The following is a 20542-nucleotide window of genomic DNA, read 5'->3' as shown; positions in this document are numbered from 1 at the left end:
CATTCTATCTTATTGAATAAGTTGTCTGTGTTAAGCTTTGGCACTGATGCCTGTTTGTGGTTTCAGAGTTATCTAGTGACAGAACCCAGGCTATTGTGATAGACAGGGTTGAATCCAAACCTGTTCTCAGTGATGAATAACTCTGGAGATCCCTTTGGTCTCCACAGAATTGGGAAAAACTGCTTTTAGTTTTTTTGCCCCTTATGTGTGGAACAATACGCAGAATTCCTTGCAATTAGATATTCTGGTGCCTCTCAGTCATTTTAAATGATTGATTGGAGACTTTTATGTTACAGAATGTGATTGCTTTTCTAAAATATGTTTAATGTTGTGTATTATGTGTTTTATTATAGTGTGTTTTATTTGTAATGTATACAGTGCATTCGGAAAGTATTCAGACCCCTTGACTTTTTACACATTTTGTTACATTACAGCCTTATTCTAAAATGGATTCAAGTGTTTTTTCCCCTCATCAATCTACACACAATACCCCATAATGACAAAGCAAAAACAGGATTTTACAATATTTTGCAAATTTATAAAAAACGAAAAACTGAAAAATCACATTTACATAAGTATTCAGACCCTTCACTCAGTACTTTGTTGAAGCACCTTTGGCAGCGATTACAGCCTTGAGTCTTCTTGGGTATGACGCTACAAGCTTGGCACACCTGTATTTGGGGAGTTTCTCCCATTCTTCTCTGCAGATCCTCTCAAGCTGTCAAGTTGGATGGGGAGCATCGCTGCACAGCTATTTTCAGGTCTCTCCAGAGATGTTCGATCGGGTTCAAGTCCGGGCTCTGGCTGGGCCACTCAAGGACATTCAGAGACTTGTCCCGAAGCCACTCCTGCGTTGTCTTGGCTGTGTGCTTAGGGTCGTTGTCCTTTTGGAAGGGGAACCTTCGCCCCAGTCTGAGGTCCTGAGCAGTGGTGGAAAAAGTACCCAATTGTCATACATGTTTTTATTTAATCCATTTTAGAATAAGGCTGTAACATAACAAAATATGGAAAAAGGGAAGGGGTCTGAATATATTCCGAAAGCACTATTGTGTTTCATTTATGTATTGGGTTTTATTTGTAAACATATACAGGGCTCTCTTGTAAAATAGTTTTATATCAATGTGACTCCCTGTTTAAATAAAGGTTAATAAAAAATAAATAATACCCATAAAACCTAGCGGTCAAACAGGGAAATGGTTCCAATCGTTTTTCCACCATTCATTTTTCCGGTAGGGGATTTTAGAAACACTTAAAATAAGGGCTGTGTTTTGTGTAAGTTTACCCAGGCGTGATGTTTTGATAACCGTGTAAATCTTTCTAGGACAAGGTGACCCAAAGATGAAATGCTAATTAGCTGCTAATGTGGCTATCAGAAAGAACTACAAATGCTATGATGATGTGGACGAAACTGCCAAATCGAGGCAAAGCTAAAAATCTCTGGATTAACTATCTAATGTCTCAGATGGTAGCTCAGCTGGTCAGCTAATAGCTCAGCTGGTAGAGCACGGCGCTTGTAACGCCAAGGTAGTGGGTTCGATCCCCGGGACCACCCATACACAAAAATGTATGCACGCATGACTGTAAGTCGCTTTGGATAAAAGCGTCTGCTAAATGGTTTATTATTAATGTTAGCTAAATGTAGTAATGAATAAATGGGAAAAATGTATTTAAATGACAATTTTGTGAATTGTTTAATTTTAATTTTAAATTGACACAATACCTTTTAGCAAAGGTCTCAGCTAGAGATGATGTGCAGGAATTTGCAGGGATTTGTAGTTTTGCTTGATGTCTACTTTGATGCTAATTAGCATTCTCGAATCTGAGAGTAAATAGAGCTGAATATATCAATAAAATTCACTTTGTCCGAGAGAGAGTTACATGGTTATCAAAATATCATGCCAGGGTAAGCCTACACGAAACACAGCCCTTATAACATGAATGGTGGAAAAACGATTGGAACCATTTCCCTGTTTGGCCGTTAGGTTTTATGGGTATTATGACACCTCCACTGTGGGACTCTATGCCAAGAGCTCTGAACATCTTTAAGTCACTACATTATCCCTTTCCTAAAGCATACCTTATGCTTCTTAATTGAAACAGTTTACGCATATATTATGACAACATTTTGTGACATTTTAGTTTTTGGTCTTAGTCAGGGTTTTTTTTCAGCTGTTTGTGCACACAAACATTTTTCTTGAGGCGAGTCTAAGTACAGTAGCCGAAGTCTAGGCCCCTTCGTTGGTGATTGGTCAACAGTATTACTCCTAGTAAAAGTGGAAACATTAAGTGTTTGTTGTCATCCAACAAGAGATGACTAGTTTTCATGAAAAAAAAATCACTCTTCGAAATACTGCACCAAACATCTTAGCTAGATGTAAAATTGCAAGACTATGACCTCTGCAAAAACCTCAAAATTAATTACAGATTTCTTGATTTATCTTAGATTAATTCAGACTATTTAGAGGAGGTGTTTCTGACTATGTTGTTGCTACGGTGGCTGAAGAGGGACAAACAACAGTAATATTGCCGCTTTTTTCACGTTTTTCAAGTGAAGGTCTTTAGGGAGTATGCGTTGTCTAGCCGAGTTCTGTCAGGAGCAAACCAAACCTATGTATGTGGACGCCGTAAGGGGGATAGCGTGTCTTCACTCTTCTCTATACCAAGCGTCTCACATGTACATGCCTCTCCGATGGCCTCATGGGCACCATCCCACTTCTGCGGAGACAGTCAAGCCAACACATTAACCATTACTTAACCATTACGCGAATAGGTCAGACATTTTGGCATAATGGTTAAGGTGTTGGCCAAGAGGTTCGGACCTCAAGGCGTAACTGTTAAGGTGTTGGCTGGACAGTCACTTGGTTCGAGTCCCATTGTTGGTTTCATTGTCTCAACTGCCCCTAATTTAATACAACTTCCGAGTCCATTGGAGAGGGTCAGCTTGAGCAAAGTGAGGTGTAGAATCACTGATCTACAAATAGTATTCCCTGACAAATAATAGACTTTGTGCAATTAAGATTCGTAGAGTGAAGCCTCCCCTGGTTTATTAGCCGAACCCCCCACTAAACACAATCAGGATGGGACACACTCATTTCACGCCACTTTGATACAAAGTGATATTCGTAGCAGGTTAGGAGAGCATTTTCGCTAACCCTTTCCCTAACCTTATCCTCAGTCGCCTAACCTGCTGCATACATTTTCCTAACCTGCTACATCTTAGTGGCGTGAAAAGAGTGTTTCCCCTGAGTGTATGGCGCCCTGCGCGCCTGTCATGTGACCTGTCAGTACTAATTGCTATCAGCGTTTGTTCCGCTGTGGCAACTGCAGCCAGACCGAACACCCGCAAGCGAGTGAGAGAGGAAGTCAAATAGAAAGATAGGGAGACAGTGGAAGTTACCCAGCCCAGGTTAATAATTGAATTATCAGAGTCTAAATACATAAGGATATTGGAAGACAAAAACGCATTGAATTTGGGGGAATACAAAGATTTAAGACGCAATGATGACCCAAATAGAGACGACAGTGCATTATAATAACGGATTCGGAGATGAGGAGGACTACATGATACAGGAGGATGACTGGGACAGGGACATGTTGCTGGACCCTGCTTGGGAAAAACAGCAAAGAAAGGTAAGTCAAGAGAAGATGACCTGCAGATAACATATTAAACAGTACAGTAGGACTACCTTAAGCACAGGATTGGGAAATTATTAACTTGTTTTTTTCATTTCCATTGTGTTATTAATTTAATATTGAGTTATTGACGTTTAGCGCAGGCTCCAAGCTCTGTCTCTGGTTCCTGGTATCCTGGGGGGGGGGGGGGGGGGGGGGCCTTGGCTCCAGTTGACGGGAATATTGACGGACGGATGCGCTGCTACCAGCTAACAATAGCTCAATGAGCGGCTCTTGAGACTGTTGCCATTCCACTGATATGCGAGGAATGAGAGCTGTCAACAGATAATTCTAACACATGATGACGTCCTTGGGATTAGAATGGATGCTATATCTAATTTTAACTTCGAGACCAAAAGGCAATATAGTAGATTAATCCAGTGTCCAAGAGTCTGAGTATAGGGCCCCAACTCAGTATCTGTCAACTGGTCTCAAACAGAAGGTTATTAAGTCTTCCTTCCGAAATGCTCTTAGCAACTGGCGTTAGGGGTGCTGAGAGTGTTGCAGCAACCCCTGATAAATCACAATTTCAAAAAAAATTATACACTACCAGTCAAAAGTTTTTTGAAAACCTACTCATTCAAGGGTTTTTCTTTATTTTTACTATTTTCTAGGTTGTAGAATAATCAAAACTATGAAATAACACATATAGAATCATATAGTAACCAAAAAAGTGTTAAACAAATCAAAATATATTTTATATTTGAGATTCTTCAAATAGCTTCCCTTTGCCTTGATGACAGCTTTGCACACTCTTGGCATTCTCTCAACCAGCTTCATGAGGTAGTCACCTGGAATGCATTTCAATTAACAGGTGTGCCTTGTTAAAAGTTAATTTGTGGAATTTCTTTCCTTCTTAATGCGTTTGAGCCAATCAGTTGTGTTGTGACAAGATAGGGGGGGATATACAGAAGATAGCCCTATTTGGTAAAATACCAAGTCCATATTATGGCAAGAACAGCTCAAATAAGCAAAGAGAAATGACAGTCCATCATTACTTTAAGACATGAAGGTCAGTCAATACGGAAAATGTCAAGAACTTTGAAAGTTTCTTCAAGTGCAGTCGCAAAAACCATCAAGCGCTATGATGAAACTGGCTTTCATGAGGACCGCCACAGGAATCGAAGACCCAGAGTACCTCTGCTGCAGAGGATAAGTTCATTAGAGTTACCAGTCTCAGAAATTGCAGCCCAAAAAAAGGCTTCACAGAGTTCAAGTAACAGACACATCTCAACATCAACTGTTCAGAGGAGACTGTGTGAATCAGGCCTTCATGGTCGAATTGCTTCAAAGAAACCACTACTAAAGGACACCAATAATAAGAAGAGACATGCTTGGGCCAAGAAACACGAGCATTTGTCCTTTGTCCTTTGGTCCAAATTTGAGATTTTTGGTTCCAACCGCCGTGTCGTTGTGAGACGCGGTGAGGGTGAACGGATGATCTCCACATGTGTATTTTCCACCGTAATCCATGCAGGAGGAGGTGTTATGGTGTGGGGGTGCTTTGCTGGTGACACTGTCTGTGATTTATTTAGAATTCAAGGCACACTTAACCAGCATGGCTACCACAGCATTCTGCAGCGAAACGCCATCCCATCTGATTTGGGCTTAGTGGGACTATCATTTGTTTTTCAACAGGACAATGACCCAAAACACCTCCAGGCTGTGTAAGGGCTATTTTACCAAGAAGGAGAGTGATGGAGTGCTGCATCAGATGTCCTGGCCTCCACAATCCCCCGACCTCAACCAAATTGAATGGTTTGGGATGAGTCGGACTGCAGAGTGAAGGAAAAGCAGCCAACAAGTGCTCAGCATATGTGGGAACTCTTTCAAGTCTGTTGGAAAAGCATTCCAGTTGAAGTTGGTTGAGAGAATGCCAAGAGTGTGCAAAGCTGTCATCAAGGCAAAGGGTGGCTATTTGAAGAAATATATTTTGATTTGTTTAACACTTTTTGGGTTGCTAAATGATTCCATATGTGTTATTTCATAGTTTTGATGTCTTCACTATTATTCTACAATGTAGAAAATAGTAAAAATAAAGAAAAACCCTTGAATGAGTAGGTGTTCTAAAACTTTTGACCGGTAGTGTATACACACAAATAATAATAATTGTGCACTAGGCCTTTATTACTCCTGTATGAGCGGAGAAAAATACTTGTCAGCAGAGCATTTCCCCATTTCCCCACACTTTATTGCTATGGAAGAGGTTGAACTGTTCCTCAAATATCTTGGTTTAACGAGGCAAAACAAATATTTATTTGAGGTACATGCTAAAGAAGACCTATATGCCTACTGAGGGCCTTCTGCCTGGTATTGTTGGATAGCAGTGTTGACCACGTGGGATTTGTTTGCAGTTCTGAGTAACTTCTCTGGCATCTTAAGTAGGGCTCTATATTAGCTTTCCCTAATCATTTCCCTCAACTTTAATCCTATTACCCAGTAAGAGCCACAGGGGAAGACAGGGCTGCCCTTGAATAAGACCTGCTGGCACCCTGAACTGTCCTTACCTTTATACAGTAGCCTAACATGCCCATTAGGCTACAATGTTGTAGCACGTGCTAGGTGTTCCACCTGACACAACCAGGTATGCCACCCACTGATTTAGCCTTGTGTAGTGAAAATAACCTTGGCACATAAGACATTTTTGGAACCAAGACTGAAATCAATGAAGAAACAGCCTCCAACGTGCTCAGGTGTTTGAACAAGTTTGAAGTTATATAGTAAAATCACCTATTTCCCTTTTCTTATATACAAATAAATGTAGGATTCTTAAACGCCTTACAAAACATGATTAAACTTAGATTTTTTACCTCCAGACCACGCCGCATAAAGCCGCAAAGGCTCAACTACTTCAATGATGGGTGGTCCTCATTGGACATGATTCATGAATATATTTAGCTCTGATTGTCAGAGCTGTTGGAGTGGGGAAAAGGGGTGGGGGGTCTGCAGCTCTGGCGAGGTCAGGTCTGGAGGGCCAGCCATGTTTTAACGAGGAGGCAGCCGTTCAATGTCACATGCACTTTGGTCTCTTTTGTCATGTGTAATGCGGTCCTTTGTTTCAAAGCCTCTAATATTCCTAATTTAGACAGAGGTCCCACCGGGCAGCCTCTCCAGACGGGTGGCATTAACCCACAGCCCTCTGGGGGACCAGGCTATGTGCTATAAGACGGGTGGCATTAACCCACAGCCCTCTGGGGGACCAGGCTATGTGCTATAAGAACTTAAGGGCCAGAGGATCACTCTCCCAGTCATGCTGTGTGAACTGGAATGGCTTGAAAACAGAGCATGTCACTGAAGCATACAAACATTCCCTGTGTTTACACAGTACGGTCAACACTGTAGATGAAAGCTGGAGGCAGATTGAGAGATCACATTCCTGGTTGTTGTAAGGAGTCAAATTGAGGCTGATCCACTGAGGCTTTTTGAGAAGAGATGTTCAAAATATCCCATTTAATATACTGTAGAGCACTCCCAGTTTGTGACACATCCAAGAAATTACACATTTAGGTGTTTCAATTTAGGCCCATAGCCCTCCGTCCATTTTAGCCTCTGCCCTTTCGGTATTCACATATCTAGAAGGATAGATAGTGAAAGCAATATGGCGATAGCTCCACTTCGCATTTTTATTTATTTATCAGACAGTAGTTAACATTTTAGTAAAAGTGTGTCTCTTTACTTTGCAAAGAGAAACACGTGTATGCATGTGACATTTTCCTCTCATCTTGATATTCAGTTAAAATGTTTTCTTCCTGTCTCTTATCACTAGGACCGCCAGAGCAGGCTAAATTGAACACCTTATATCATCTGGAATGTGAGCTAGGGGCTTCTCAGGGCTTTCAACGGTACAGTGTTGATTGCCTGTGGGTTCTGTTTGCTGTTGTGAGATAGAGTAACTTAATATAAACATAGCAGGAGAGAGTTCTCATGTTGAAGTCTTGCATAAGGATACAGTACAAAGCATGAATTAAAATCAAATTCATGTGTATTTTATGGACCAGAGTCATCACAATTTATGACCGCCCGCTAAGTCCTGCTAAGCTGTTGTCTTGTATGTTTACAACCAGGCTAGTCTTGTATGTTTACAACCAGGCTAGTCTTGTATGTTTACAACCAGGCTAGTCTTGTATGTTTACAACCAGGCTAGTCTTGTATGTTTACAACCAGGCTAGTCTTGTATGTTTACAACCAGGCTAGTCTTGTATGTTTACAACCAGGCTAGTCTTGTATGTTTACAAACAGGCTAGTCTTGTATGTTTACAAACAGGCTAGTCTTGTATGTTTACAACCAGGCTAGTCTTGTATGTTTACAAACAGGCTAGTCTTGTATGTTTACAACCAGGCTAGTCTTGTATGTTTACAACCAGGCTAGTCTTGTATGTTTACAACCAGGCTATACACTAGAGCTAGGCGAAATGGAGAAAAATCCATATTTTGATGAAAGACATTGGGGAGGTAGCTACTTTCATAATGTATGGTTGGCAAACACTTTCAAGTGGGAAGGGTATATGAGACTTCCAATTGGAAAAGTTAATGTAAAATTCACTGTTCAAGTTTTAAAACGTTTTGGAACATTCTACCCTTGATGAATAAGACCCTTGATGGAAAACTCACTCAATGTTCTCTGATGAGCTCACAGGAAGTCTCGATTATCAATGCTCAACCCCATCCTAATTTGAAGTCACTGCATCAAAGTTATGTGAAAATTAAATTGTACTATTTGTATTTTACTCACCAAAATATCATTTCATTTGTAGACCTTCACAGCTTGGTGTAACTCCCACCTGAGGAAAGCAGGAACACAGATTGAGTACATTGAGGACGACTTCAGGAATGGCCTCAAACTCATGCTTCTCTTGGAAGTTATTTCAGGTACTGTTTGTTTAATATATAGTTGAATACATTGATTGTTAGTGATTACGCTTAGAGTTAAATGCTGTTTCTTTCCCTCAGGTGAGAGGTTACCCAAGCCTGACAGAGGGAAGATGCGTTTTCACAAGATTGCCAATGTCAACAAAGCCCTGGATTTCATCACCAGCAAAGGAGTGAAACTTGTCTCTATTGGAGCTGAAGGTGATGTTTTATTCAGGCAGTACTTCATGTTCAGGCAGCTCAGTATCTTTTGACTTATTTGATTCATCCATTCATTATTTTACATTTTAGTCATTTAGCAGATACTTTTATCCAAAGTGATTTACAGGAGCAATTAGGGTTAAGTGTCTTGCTCTAGGACACATTGGTCGATTTTTCACCTAGTCGGCTTAGTGGTTCGAACCAGCGACCTTTCAGTTACTGGCCCACCGCTTTTAACATCTAGGCTTCCTGCCGCCCCATTATCTTTTTGATAATTATCTGAAGCAGTTCCTACTCTAATTATGTGATGGATCTGATGGTAATTGGATGTTTTCTCCTCAGAAATTGTGGATGGTAACATTAAGATGACTCTTGGAATGATATGGACCATCATCCTCCGCTTTGCCATCCAGGACATCTCTGTAGAAGGTAAGATAGAACAATTCAAACAAAATAGCATACTTAAAAAAATCAACTGCCTTTATTACTATTGTAAATAGGTTATGTCCTGCATAATGTTTTTATTCTGCAGCTATCTTCTTGGCCAGGTCTCCCCTGAAAAGAGATGATCTGTATTGACTTCCTGGTTAATGAAATAGAGATCTCACTGGGGAATAGCTCTGTTGAATAAGTATTTCTCTCTCCTCTCAGAAACCTCTGCAAAGGAAGGCCTTCTCTTGTGGTGCCAGAGAAAGACTGCCCCCTACAGGAACGTCAATGTCCAGAACTTCCACGTTAGGTGAAAACACTTTTGTATTGTATTTTTTCTATTTTATTATATTCTGTACTTATGTGTTAGTACTAAGTGATAAGACAGGCAAAGCTTGCAGACACTGTAGCTCTCTAGGACCAGTGATGGTAAACTCTGCTTTACTCAGTTATTATGCCACTCTGACCTCTGACCTGGTTATCTCTGCTGCCTGCTGGTGAAGCTGGAAGGACGGACTGGCCTTCTGTGCCCTGATTCACAGACACAGGCCTGACCTCATCGACTACGCTAAGCTCAACAAGGTCTCTCGTGTGTCCCAAACACTAACCTTGATGGTGTCAAGTGCCTCCAACATACTAACAGAGAAGGGTTCCCTATGTCCAGAATAGTAACTCCACAGTCTTTTCCCACAGCATGGATTAACAGAAAGCTATTGACCTTTGAGAAGCAGATATAAGAGTGCTTTGTTATGTTTAACTTGCCCAATCTCTCCTTACTGATGTCTGCATTCACTGTCTTAATGACATGCTCACCTGGCCCACCATTAAATAAAGCTGGAAGGATGGGTTAGCCTTCTGTGCCCTGATACACAAACACAGGCCAGATCTAATCAACTATCACAATCTGAAGGTATCGTATGTGTAAATAAAAAGTGGACTATGTTGTGTGTAGAATTGTGTGTACAGTGTGTAGTTCTATGCTGTTCAAGGTTTATCCTTTCTATGGTAGACTGGGTCACTGTAGTGCATTCATTAGAGTTCAAGAGTATATTAGTGTATCGGTGTTCAGGTGTTGTGTATAGACACATTTTGTAAAATAAAATGTGGACGTGTAAAGAGTAGGCTACAGTGTGGAATATACACGTTTCTCCTTACACCTTGTAAGCTGTGGCCTTGTTAATAGTGAGTGACATTTACATCTCCATCCTGAACTGACTTAGTCCTGACTGTGAATAGACAGAGAAATGTGAGTCACATCCCAGGAGAGCCCAGGGTTTACCTCAGCTGTGGCTGGCAGATACCTCTGCCTGGTACTGCTCTTTATAGGGCAATCAATCTATTCACGGTTATATGGAAACAGACAGGAAAATGGATTGATCTGTGGAACCCAAACCTTTCGGAAAGCCAGAGGCTTTGGGTTTCAGTAGAGGTGTCCCCCCTCTCTCAGACATATGCACACACACACACAGACACACACACCTATATCAGAATCACCTTTAAATGCCCCCCCCCACCCCCCCCCCACCACCAACACTCCCACACATGCATTGAGCCCAGACAGATCCTGTCAGCTGTCGTGTCTGGCTCCAGGTGAGTGGGCTCAGTAAGCCCTGAGTGTTAGCTTGCTGAAATGGCTCCGTGTGGGGAACAGGCCCATGGGTATCTGCCCACCCTGGATCTCTGCAGCTGCCACTGTCCTGTAACAGGCTTTTTCCTCTCTGCCGGCATCAGTGGAACAGACTTAGGACAAAATCAGCAGCATGAGCCCTCTCCTCCCACTAAACACACTGACTCACCCTACTCCATTACTACTCCATTAGTGAGGAGGCACTTACTGACTGTCTGTCACCTGTTTAGTTAATACCATCACTGGATGCAGGACAGTTTGTAAACTGGTTTCAAATACTGTTTTCTCATATAAAAAGTAAATGAAAAGATGACTTTGTGTATTAGTTTAATTGGAAAGTATGTTTCTATAATATTGATCATTTTCTAGGATGATCCAATGGGGAACCTGAACCTGGCGTTTGAAATAGCAGAGAAGCACCTGGATATTCCCAAGATGCTGGACGCAGAAGGTAATGTCTTCTAAGGAAACATAAACCATCTTATCTGGTCCTGTTATGGTGGGAGTCAGATTGTGGTTTTGTTGCAGGATTGCCTGGAGGATTGTCTTCATGCACATTGTATGCACATTGTAATGATAAAGTCCTATCTGCCTGGTCTCCCCACACAGATTTTATAAGCTCAGCCAGGCCAGACGACAGGACTGTTATGACCTATATGTCCAGTTTGTATCACACATTTGCAGTGGTACAGAAGGTGAGGGGACATTGATGCTGTGTAGTCCTAGTGTCAAGGTGACCAGGTCCTTGTTTAGATCCCTTTGCCATAGACCACCCCACCTTCCCTCCAGGATAGCCCTGGGCTAAGTTCAGGTGTGGAGTCGATCTGTGGTCCCTCTCCTCTGTCAGTGTTCTTGTGTTTCCTGTCTCCACCTTCCATATCTTCCTTCTTCTCTACTTGTCGTCTGTCACCCTCTTCTGTCCCTCCCGCCCTCTGTAGACATCATCAACACCCCCAAGCCTGATGAGAGAGCTATTATGACCTATGTGTCCTGCTTCTATCATGCATTTGCTGGAGCCGAGCAGGTATACAGCTTGCACCATGAACAATTTGAATCGAGTTTGTGAATGCAATGTGTTGTGGGTACAATACCTCCTAAACCAATTGATGAGGATTACCATATGTCAATCACTCCTCTCTAGCCTATGAGTTGTTTGAGATCATAATTCTACTGAGTTGGTAAATTGTGAGTTTCACATTGAAATGAATGTTTTTGAAATGATGCACACAGATTGCATTAAAGGAATGACTTAAATGGTGTGTGCGTGTTGAGGGGGGGGGGGTGTATGTTGAATTGTATTGTGTGAGGAATAGCATTAGATATGCGACAAGAACCACCTCACCTCTCTTTCCCTCCTCCCCTCACCTCTCTTAAACCCCCCCCCCCTTTCCCTCCTCCCCTCATCTCTCTTTCCCTCCTCCCCTCATCTCTCTTTCCCTCCTCCCCTCATCTCTATTTCCCTCCTCCCCTCATCTCTCTTTCCCCCCTCCCCTCATCTCTTTTTCCCTCCTCCCCTCACCTCTCTTTCCCCCTCCCCTCATCTCTCTTTCCCCCCTCACCTCATCTCTCTTTCCCCCCTCCCCTCCCACCTCTTTCCCTCCTCCCCTCACCTCTCTTTCCCCCTCCCCATCTCTCTTTCCCTCCTCCCCTCATCTCTCTTTCCCTCCTCCCCTCATCTCTCTTTCACCCCTCCCCTCATCTCTCTTTCCTCCCTCCCCTCACCTCTCTTTCACCCCTCCCCTCATCTCTCTTTCCCCCCTCCCCTCATCTCTCTTTCCCCCATCCCCTCCCCTCACCTCTCTTTCCTCCCTCGCCTTGGTAGGCTGAGACGGCGGCCAACAGGATCTCTAAAGTGCTGGGTGTGAACCAGGAGAATGAGAAACTGATGGAGGAATACGAGAGGCTGGCCAGCGAGGTAAAGCAACACAGAAGCATACATTTGGACGTATGCTTTCATATTGGTGAACTCTCTCAGGAGAGCTACTTCTACCCCAATCTGAATACTCAAAAAGTCCACCGTCTCACACAAACTCGTAGGAATGGAATTTCCCAGTATTCAAATCAAATTCAATGTCCAATTCAACTTAACATCACCACCCTCTGTGTTCCGTAGCTACTGGAGTGGATCCGCCGGACTACCCCATGGTTGGAGAACAGAACTGCAGAGAAAACCATGGTTGAGATGCAGAGGAAGCTGGAGGATTTCAGAGACTACCGCCGCATGCACAAGCCCCCCAAGGTGCAGGAGAAGTGCCAGCTGGAGATCAGCTTCAACACCCTGCAGACCAAGCTGCGCATCAGCAACCGTCCCGCCTTCATGCCCTCTGAGGGAAAGATGGTGTCTGTAAGTGTAAACACCCAGCATTCAATGATAAATCATATCAAACTGATGAAACACAAGCCACCAGTCGAAGTACAGTAGCTATGGATATAGATCATCAAAATACCAAAGGTAAACACCATGGCACTCTTACCAAAATGCTGATAGAGTTAAAAAGCCTTTTTAATAGCCTATCTACTGAGCGTGGTGCTTTGCTGGTTTTGACCCGGGTCTTTGTGTCTCTGTGTGGCTGTAGGACATAGCCAGTGCATGGCAGGGGCTGGAGGGTGCAGAGAAAGGCTACGAGGAGTGGCTTCTGACAGAGATCCGCAGGCTGGAGAGACTGGACCACCTGGCTGAAAAGTTCCTCCAGAAAGCCACCACCCATGAGACCTGGGCTAATGGTCTGTCTGGGACATGATTGTCTGTCTGTCTGTGGAGGGTTTACTTATGTTCCTGGTTTGTCTAGAGTTTGACGTTTGAATGTAATTGATTAGCTCCAAATCCTTTGAGATTTGTCAATGGGAAAATGTCAGTAAATCTTCAGCATTTGTTTTTGCTAATGGGAGGTTCATGACCCTCTCTCTCTCTCTCTCTCTCTCTCTCTCTGTGTGTATGACCCAGGGAAAGAGTTGATTCTATCTCAGAAGGACTACGAGACAGCCACCCTGACGGAGGTGCGGGCATTGCTACGGAAACACGAGGCATTTGAGAGTGATCTGGCTGCTCACCAGGACAGGGTGGAGCAGATCGCTGCCATCGCACAGGAGCTCAAGTACGGACCCTTCCTCTAACCCTCCCAACCATCGTCCCAACCAAGTCCTATTCCTAAAATCATGGTTTTGACAAGGACTACAACTGGCATTCTATTTAAATTATACCAAACAGTCTGAAGTTGCTCTTCATTAACCTATATGCTTCCTGTGGTGTTGTGCAGTGAGCTGGACTATCATGATGTGGCTGCTGTCAACCAGAGGTGCCAGAGAATCTGTGACCTGTGGGATCAGCTTGGTACACTGACCCAGAAGAGGAGAGAGGCTCTGGAGGTGAGTGGAGGAGGTTGAGGTTTGGGACATGACGTTATATTCCCAGCTAAGCTAAACTGGGCTAAGCTGCTGTGCCCAGTGAAAAGTTAGCCGGCACAGTACAGCTTGGTAGTGTTGGAAAGAGAACCAGTTCCATGAATCCAGAAGAGAGCTGAGGAGGTTAAGCAGTGAATGACGTTACCTTGGGGTGGGGTGGATAGTTCACAGGACTACTTAACCCATAACAAAGCTAAATCTCATGTATATTATAGTGAGATAGCTAGGGGTGGGGCATGAAGACAGCTGATTGAGATAAGGGGATGAAATGAAGGCACATTTACAGTTCCTTCAGAAAGTATTCATACCCCTTGACTTTTTCCACATTATGTTGTGTTACAGCCTGAATTTAAAATGGATTATATTGAGATTCATGGTCACTGGCCTACACACACACAATACCCCATAATGTCAAAGTGGAATTATGTTTTTAGAACTACTTACAAATTAATAAAAAATGGTAAGCTGAAATGTCTTGAGTCAATAAGTGTTCAACCCATTTGTAATGGCAAGCCTAAATAAGTTCAGGAGTAAAGAATTTGCTTAACAAGTCACAAAAGTTGCAATAATAGTGTTTAACATGATTTTTGAATGACTACCTCATCTCTGTACCCCACACATACAATTATCTGTAAGGTCCCTCAGTTGAGCACTGAATTTCAAACACAGATTCAACCACAAAGACCAGGGAGGTTTTCCAATGCCTCGCGAAGGGAACCTTTTGGTAGATTGTAAACAAACAGACATTGAATATCCCTTTGAGCATGGTGAAGTTATTAATTACATTTTGGATGGTGTATGAATACACCCAGTCACTACAAAGACACAGGCGTCCTTCCTAACTCAGTTGCCATGAGGCCAATGGTGACTTTAAAACAGTTACAGAGTTTAATGGCTGTGATAGGAGAAAACTGAGGATGGATCAACAACATTGTAGTAACCCCATAATACTAACCTAATTGACAGAGGGAAAAGGAAGCCTGTACAGAATATACATATTCCAAAACATGCATCCTGTTGGCAACAAGGCACTAAAGTAATACTGCAAGAATTGTGGCAATGCAATTCACTTTATGTCCTGAATACAAAGTGTTATGTTTGGGGCAAATCCAACACAACACATTACTAAGTACCACTCTCCATATTTTCAAGAATAGTGGTGGCTGCATCATGTTATGGGTATGCTTATAATCGTTAAGGACTGTGGAGTTTTTCGGGATAAAAAATAAACTGAATGGAGCTAAGTACAGGCAAAATCCTAGAGGAAAACCTGGTTCAGTCTGATTTCCAACAGACACTGGGAGATGAATTCACCTTTCAGCAGGACAATAACCTAAAACACCAAATCTACATTGGAGTTGCTTACCAAGAAGACAGTGAATGTTCCTGAGTGGCCGAGGCACAGTTTTGACTTAAATCTGCTTGAAAATCTATGGCAACACCTGAAAATGATTGTCTAACAATGATCAACAACACATTTGACAGAGCTTGAATAATTTTTATAAAATCATGGACAAATGTTGCACAATCCAAGTGTGGAAAGCTCTTAGAGACTTACCCAGAAAGACTCGTCACTGCCAAAGGTGCTTCTACAAAGTATTGACTCAGGGGTGTGAATACTTATGTAAATGAGAGACTGTATTTCTGTATTTCATTTCCAATAAATTTCCAAAAATATATATTTTAATTTTGTCATTATGGGGTATAGTGTGTAGATGGGTGAGAAAAAATATACATTTCATCCATTTTGAGTTCAGGCTGTAACACCACAAAATGTGGAATAAGTAAAGGGGTATGGATAGTTTCTGAAGACACTGTATCTAGATATGGCTGCCTGTCCAGTATCTAGCTGGCAGGATACCCACAGTCCTTTTCCTCTGAGCCCCTCTGATCCTTACTGGGCGCTCATGACCTACAAAGGTGTCAAGACCCACAGCCAGGCTTGGGGTTAGGCTGCTGTCTGCCCCATCTCCCTGCCCAAAGGGAGGGGTCTAATCCATGCAGACCACCTTGCCAACTCAGGGGTCAATTGGGTCATGTCAATGTGATGCATCCTGGGATTAACAGTCCAAACAGGCAATGTTGATTAATTGTCAATGGGATGAATGACAAGTGTTTTTATCTCTTCTGTTTTCCAGAGGACAGAGAAATTGCTGGAAACCATTGATCAGTTGTTCCTGGAGTTTGCCAAGAGATCAGCACCTTTCAACAACTGGATGGAAGGGGCCATGGAGGATCTGCAGGATATGTTTATTGTACACACTATCGATGAGGTCCAGGTACGTATCACTCGCTATTAATATTTTTATCATTCTATCGTTGTTACAACTGTTACGTCATTTTGACACAGTGCCCATTACTTGCCACGTTCTTGAATGTACAAGCCAACACTGCAACTTCTACTCTCCTCCTCCTCTGCAGAGCCTGATCTCTGCCCATGAGCAGTTCAAGGCCACCCTCCCAGAGGCAGACGGAGAGAGACAGGCCATCCTCGGGATCCACATGGAGGTGCAGAAAATCTCTCAGAGCTACGGCATCAAGGCCAACCTAATCAACCCCTACAGCACCATCACCACAGAGGAGGTCCTCGCCAAGTGGGACAAGGTAGGACCTCGAAATTCACATACGTACACTTGAGACACGCATGCGCATACATAGTCACTTTCTATGTCAGATTGATGTATGTGTTGTCGCCATGTTGCTGACCAGGTGAAGAAGCTGGTTCCCCAGAGAGAAGGCTCCCTCCAGGAAGAGCTAGCCCGGCAGCATGCTAGCGAGAGGCTGAGACGGCAGTTTGCTGCCCAGGCTAACCTCATCGGACCCTGGATACAGACAAGGATGGAGGTCAGAGAGTCAGCCATCAGTTTAGTGTCTAGGGCTGGGGTCTCCAACCCTGTTCCTGGAGAGCTACTCTCCGGTAGGTTTTTGCTCCAACCCCAGTTGTAATTAACCTGGTTCAGTTTATCAACCAGTTAATTATTAGAATCAGGTGTGCTAGATTAGGGTTGGAGTGAAAACCTACAGGATGGTAGCGCTCCAGGAACAGGGTTGGAGAGCCCTGGTCTAGGGGTACCTTTGGAACCGGAACAAAAACCTGACTTGCTCATGTGCGTTGTTCTGACAGGAGATTGGCCGCTGCTCCCTGGAGGTGGGCGGTACCCTGGAGGACCAGATGACCCAGCTGAAGCAGTTTGAGCACGTCATCGTCACCTACAAGCCCAACATCGACAAGCTGGAGGGAGACCACCAGCTCATCCAGGAGTCCCTGGTGTTTGACAACAAGCACACCAACTACACCATGGAGGTACTGCAGAGCACCACAGAGAGACGGTCTCTGCATGCAGTCTATGATGATTGGATGTGGTCATGGGGATAATGATGATGGATGTCATCGAGATTCCAAAGTGCATTGTTGGGAAACATTGGCAACTGATTAATCTGTCTGTGTCTATAACTGTTTGTCTGAGTCCATATCTGTCTATGTGTCTTGTCATCATGGTAACAGCACATCCGTGTGGGCTGGGAGCTCCTCCTTACCACCATCGCCCGCACCATCAACGAGATCGAGACCCAGATACTGACCCGCGACGCCAAGGGCATCAGCCAGGAACAGATGCATGAGTTCCGCTCCTCCTTTAACCACTTTGACCGGGTACAGTGCTCCTTCCGCTCCCTGGACTCCCGGGTTCTCTGATTCATATATTAACATTTAACCTGAATGGCATGTTAAGTAGCATAATACCAGAAGCTGCGTAAGGAAACTGGGGTAATATATTGTGGTTGATACTGTACTACAACGGTCACTGCTCTCTGGGCTTGGTTGTTTAGACAGTCAAAAAATATAATACAAATAGAACTACTATTGTATGATAGTGTAATGTATATGTCTGATATTGGTTCCACATTGTTGTAATGCTTCATGTTATGGACACTTGCATGTGTGTGTGAGACAGTTCTGTGCGACTAACACCCCCTCTAACACCTGGCCCCAGGAGGACACAGGCAAACTGCGTCGTGAGGAGTTCAAGGCCTGTCTGATCAGCCTGGGTCATGTGGGCAATGACCATCAGGTACTCAACCCTACTGACCTCTAACCTTTCATGATCCCTGACTGACCTCTCGCTGCTGACTTGGGCTTCTTCCATCCCTTCTAGAACAGACCACACCTGCTGCTACCTATCATATTTTCTGAGTTGTATCAATATTTTGACAGTGGGCTCTACAGCATGACGATGTTAGTGGCAGCAGCTTTGGCCTGTTATGACAGTTAATTTAGAAATGACTCCTAAAGTATTTATTGTCTCTCTCTCCATGTCTTCTAATGTTACTGTGTCACTGTGTCCATCTGTCTGGTTGTGTGTGTGTCCATGTCTCTGTGTTAGCTTTGGTCTTCTCCCCTTCCTGGTCTCCCTTCTGCTCCCTGTGTGGTGACCCACTCCCAACCTCCACCCTACGACCCTTGACCTCTGACTACAGAAGAAACACGGGGCGATGGACACTGATGACTTTAGGGCCTGTCTGATCTCCATGGGTTATGATTTGGTAGGGGTCTCAATGTGCTCATACAGAATTACAGTACGCAAACAATGCATACTAATACCAAGAGGTATTAATATTCTATGTGTGATGACGTAATGACGAATAAAGATATGAGTGTTCTTTTCTCTGATCTCTCTCCCTGATCTCTCTCTCTCTCTTTGACTGTCAGGGTGAAGTGGAATTTGCCCGCATCATGATGCTGGTAGATCCCAGTGCCACTGGCACAGTGTCATTCCAATCCTTTATCGATTTTATGACCAGAGAAACCGCTGACACAGACACCGCTGACCAGGTCATGGCATCCTTCAGGATTCTGGCAGCCGATAAGGTGTGTGTGTGCGAGAGAGAGAGAGAAAGTGAATGGGAGTGTGGCAATTGAGTGGACCATGTCAATCACACAGAAGGGGCACATTCAGTATAACGGTAAACACACATATTATTCTGTCAGATGATGAAAATTTGCTAGAGCGGACTTCCCTAAATGAGCCCCTGTTCTCTCCCCCTCCCCGTTCTTCTCCCCCTCTACAGCCCTACATCCTGGTTGAGGAGCTGAGGAGGGAGCTCCCCCCTGACCAGGCAGAGTACTGCATCTTGAGGATGGCCCCCTACAGTGGTCCAGGGGGACCCGCGGGAGCGCTAGACTACACCGACTTCTCCACTGCCCTCTACGGAGAGAGTGACCTCTAAACCCGCAAGATGACCCTCAAGATTGACCTTTTGACCCCACCCAACACTTCTGGATGAAATCCCCTTTAACCAAACACACTGTAAAAGCAAGGTGAAGTTAGCTATGTTAGATTCACATTAGGTAGATATTGTACATTTGCCTACTATTGTGTGGCACAATAGTTTCCCTGATATGAGTTCTGCGGTGAAGTGAAGATAGAAAAACAGTTTTTGTTATCTGCTAAGAAAAATGATATGATCATATAAGCTGCAATAGTTCGATATAATAGAACAGTTGACTACAGAACAATAGTATCAGTAAACGTTGTTTCCTCATCTCCTGTCAGTGCCTTATTAGGAACTACTGTATGAGTTCTGATTGGTAATAAGACAGAGTGGTATATGATGACCCAAACATCAGGATTATCCATTTGCTGATTTGAGAGATCTGGACTATTTTAGCAAAAGCTTGATTGAAATGATAGTAAAGTAAGACATTTAAGTATCATAATAGGTTCTATGATAGCACACTGATATATGTGTCAAGGTTATCAAGTGTGACTCTCATACTCCATTCTAAAAAGTAATGACAAACGTGTTGTTTATGTCAACAAAATGTACTTGTGATATAATCATAGCACATGGTGCCTGCTCTATGCAAACCTTTCTTGCAAGTTACCCAATATAAATGAAGAACAGTTTGGCTAAAGGCTATGAGTGATTGATTGAACAATAAGTTCCACAGTTCACACACAATATACATTTCTCAAACCCAAAGCTAAAAGTCTCTTCACACTTACTACACTCTTTTCGTAAAAATGTCGGCTACACATGTATAGTGCACAACACTCGCTCAACAGCTGCCCCCCTTGAAGCAGGGCAGTGTAAACAGAATTGTCTCATTAATTGAGCCAACACTCCTACAGTATAAATGGTAATAGCAGAGAAATGTTTTTGAAACAGTTGAAATGTACAGACATTTTCCTAATATTTGAGACTGAAATTGCAGTAACAGCCTGTTACATTCTGAAATTATTGCAGTAGCTGCCGGCTGCACTGAGCCACGTAAAACTATGGAAGCCCATCCTCACCACCAAAAACATATAAAATGTACAGTACCAGTCAAACGTTTGGACA

The 20542-nt window shown here is 43.3% G+C and overlaps 1 protein-coding gene across 2 annotated transcripts; it reads left to right on the top strand.

Annotated features, from left to right (window-relative positions):
* Window positions 1–3392: 3392 nt before the first annotated feature.
* Window positions 3393–20108, top strand: actn2b (actinin, alpha 2b). Of its 2 annotated transcripts, XM_084153629.1 has the most exons (22): window positions 3393–3630; window positions 8427–8541; window positions 8623–8742; window positions 9085–9171; window positions 9394–9481; window positions 9675–9753; window positions 11168–11249; window positions 11737–11822; window positions 12621–12713; window positions 12912–13142; window positions 13375–13522; window positions 13743–13893; window positions 14056–14164; window positions 16339–16479; window positions 16622–16804; window positions 16910–17044; window positions 17325–17504; window positions 17706–17852; window positions 18193–18270; window positions 18677–18742; window positions 18909–19067; window positions 19268–20108. In XM_084153629.1, exons 1-22 carry the CDS (start codon window positions 3499–3501, stop codon window positions 19424–19426), a joined length of 2769 nt encoding a protein of 922 aa, XP_084009755.1. In that variant the 5' UTR covers window positions 3393–3498; the 3' UTR covers window positions 19427–20108. The 2 variants fall into 2 exon arrangements, with proteins under 2 accessions (XP_084009755.1, XP_084009756.1); XM_084153630.1 differs by lacking the exon at window positions 18193–18270.
* The last annotated feature ends 434 nt before the right edge of the window (window positions 20109–20542 follow it).

Source organism: Coregonus lavaretus, assembly GCF_964263955.1.
Source record: "Coregonus lavaretus genome assembly, chromosome: 36".
In the NCBI taxonomy this organism is placed as follows: domain Eukaryota; kingdom Metazoa; phylum Chordata; class Actinopteri; order Salmoniformes; family Salmonidae; genus Coregonus; species Coregonus lavaretus.
Note: the sequence above shows the minus strand (reverse complement) of the source record. Positions and strands in the feature narration are given on the sequence as shown.

What these genes read in the sequence shown, in the direction of transcription:
- actn2b (XM_084153629.1), top strand. Translation starts at nt 3,499, where the DNA reads ATGATGACCCAAATAGAGACGACAGTGCATTATAATAACGGATTCGGA. An exon ending in ACTACGCTAAGCTCAACAAG is followed by an intron (nt 9,754 to 11,167) that starts GTCTCTCGTGTG and finishes ATCATTTTCTAG; the next exon opens with GATGATCCAATGGGGAACCT. An exon ending in TCTCCATGGGTTATGATTTG is followed by an intron (nt 18,743 to 18,908) that starts GTAGGGGTCTCA and finishes TTTGACTGTCAG; the next exon opens with GGTGAAGTGGAATTTGCCCG.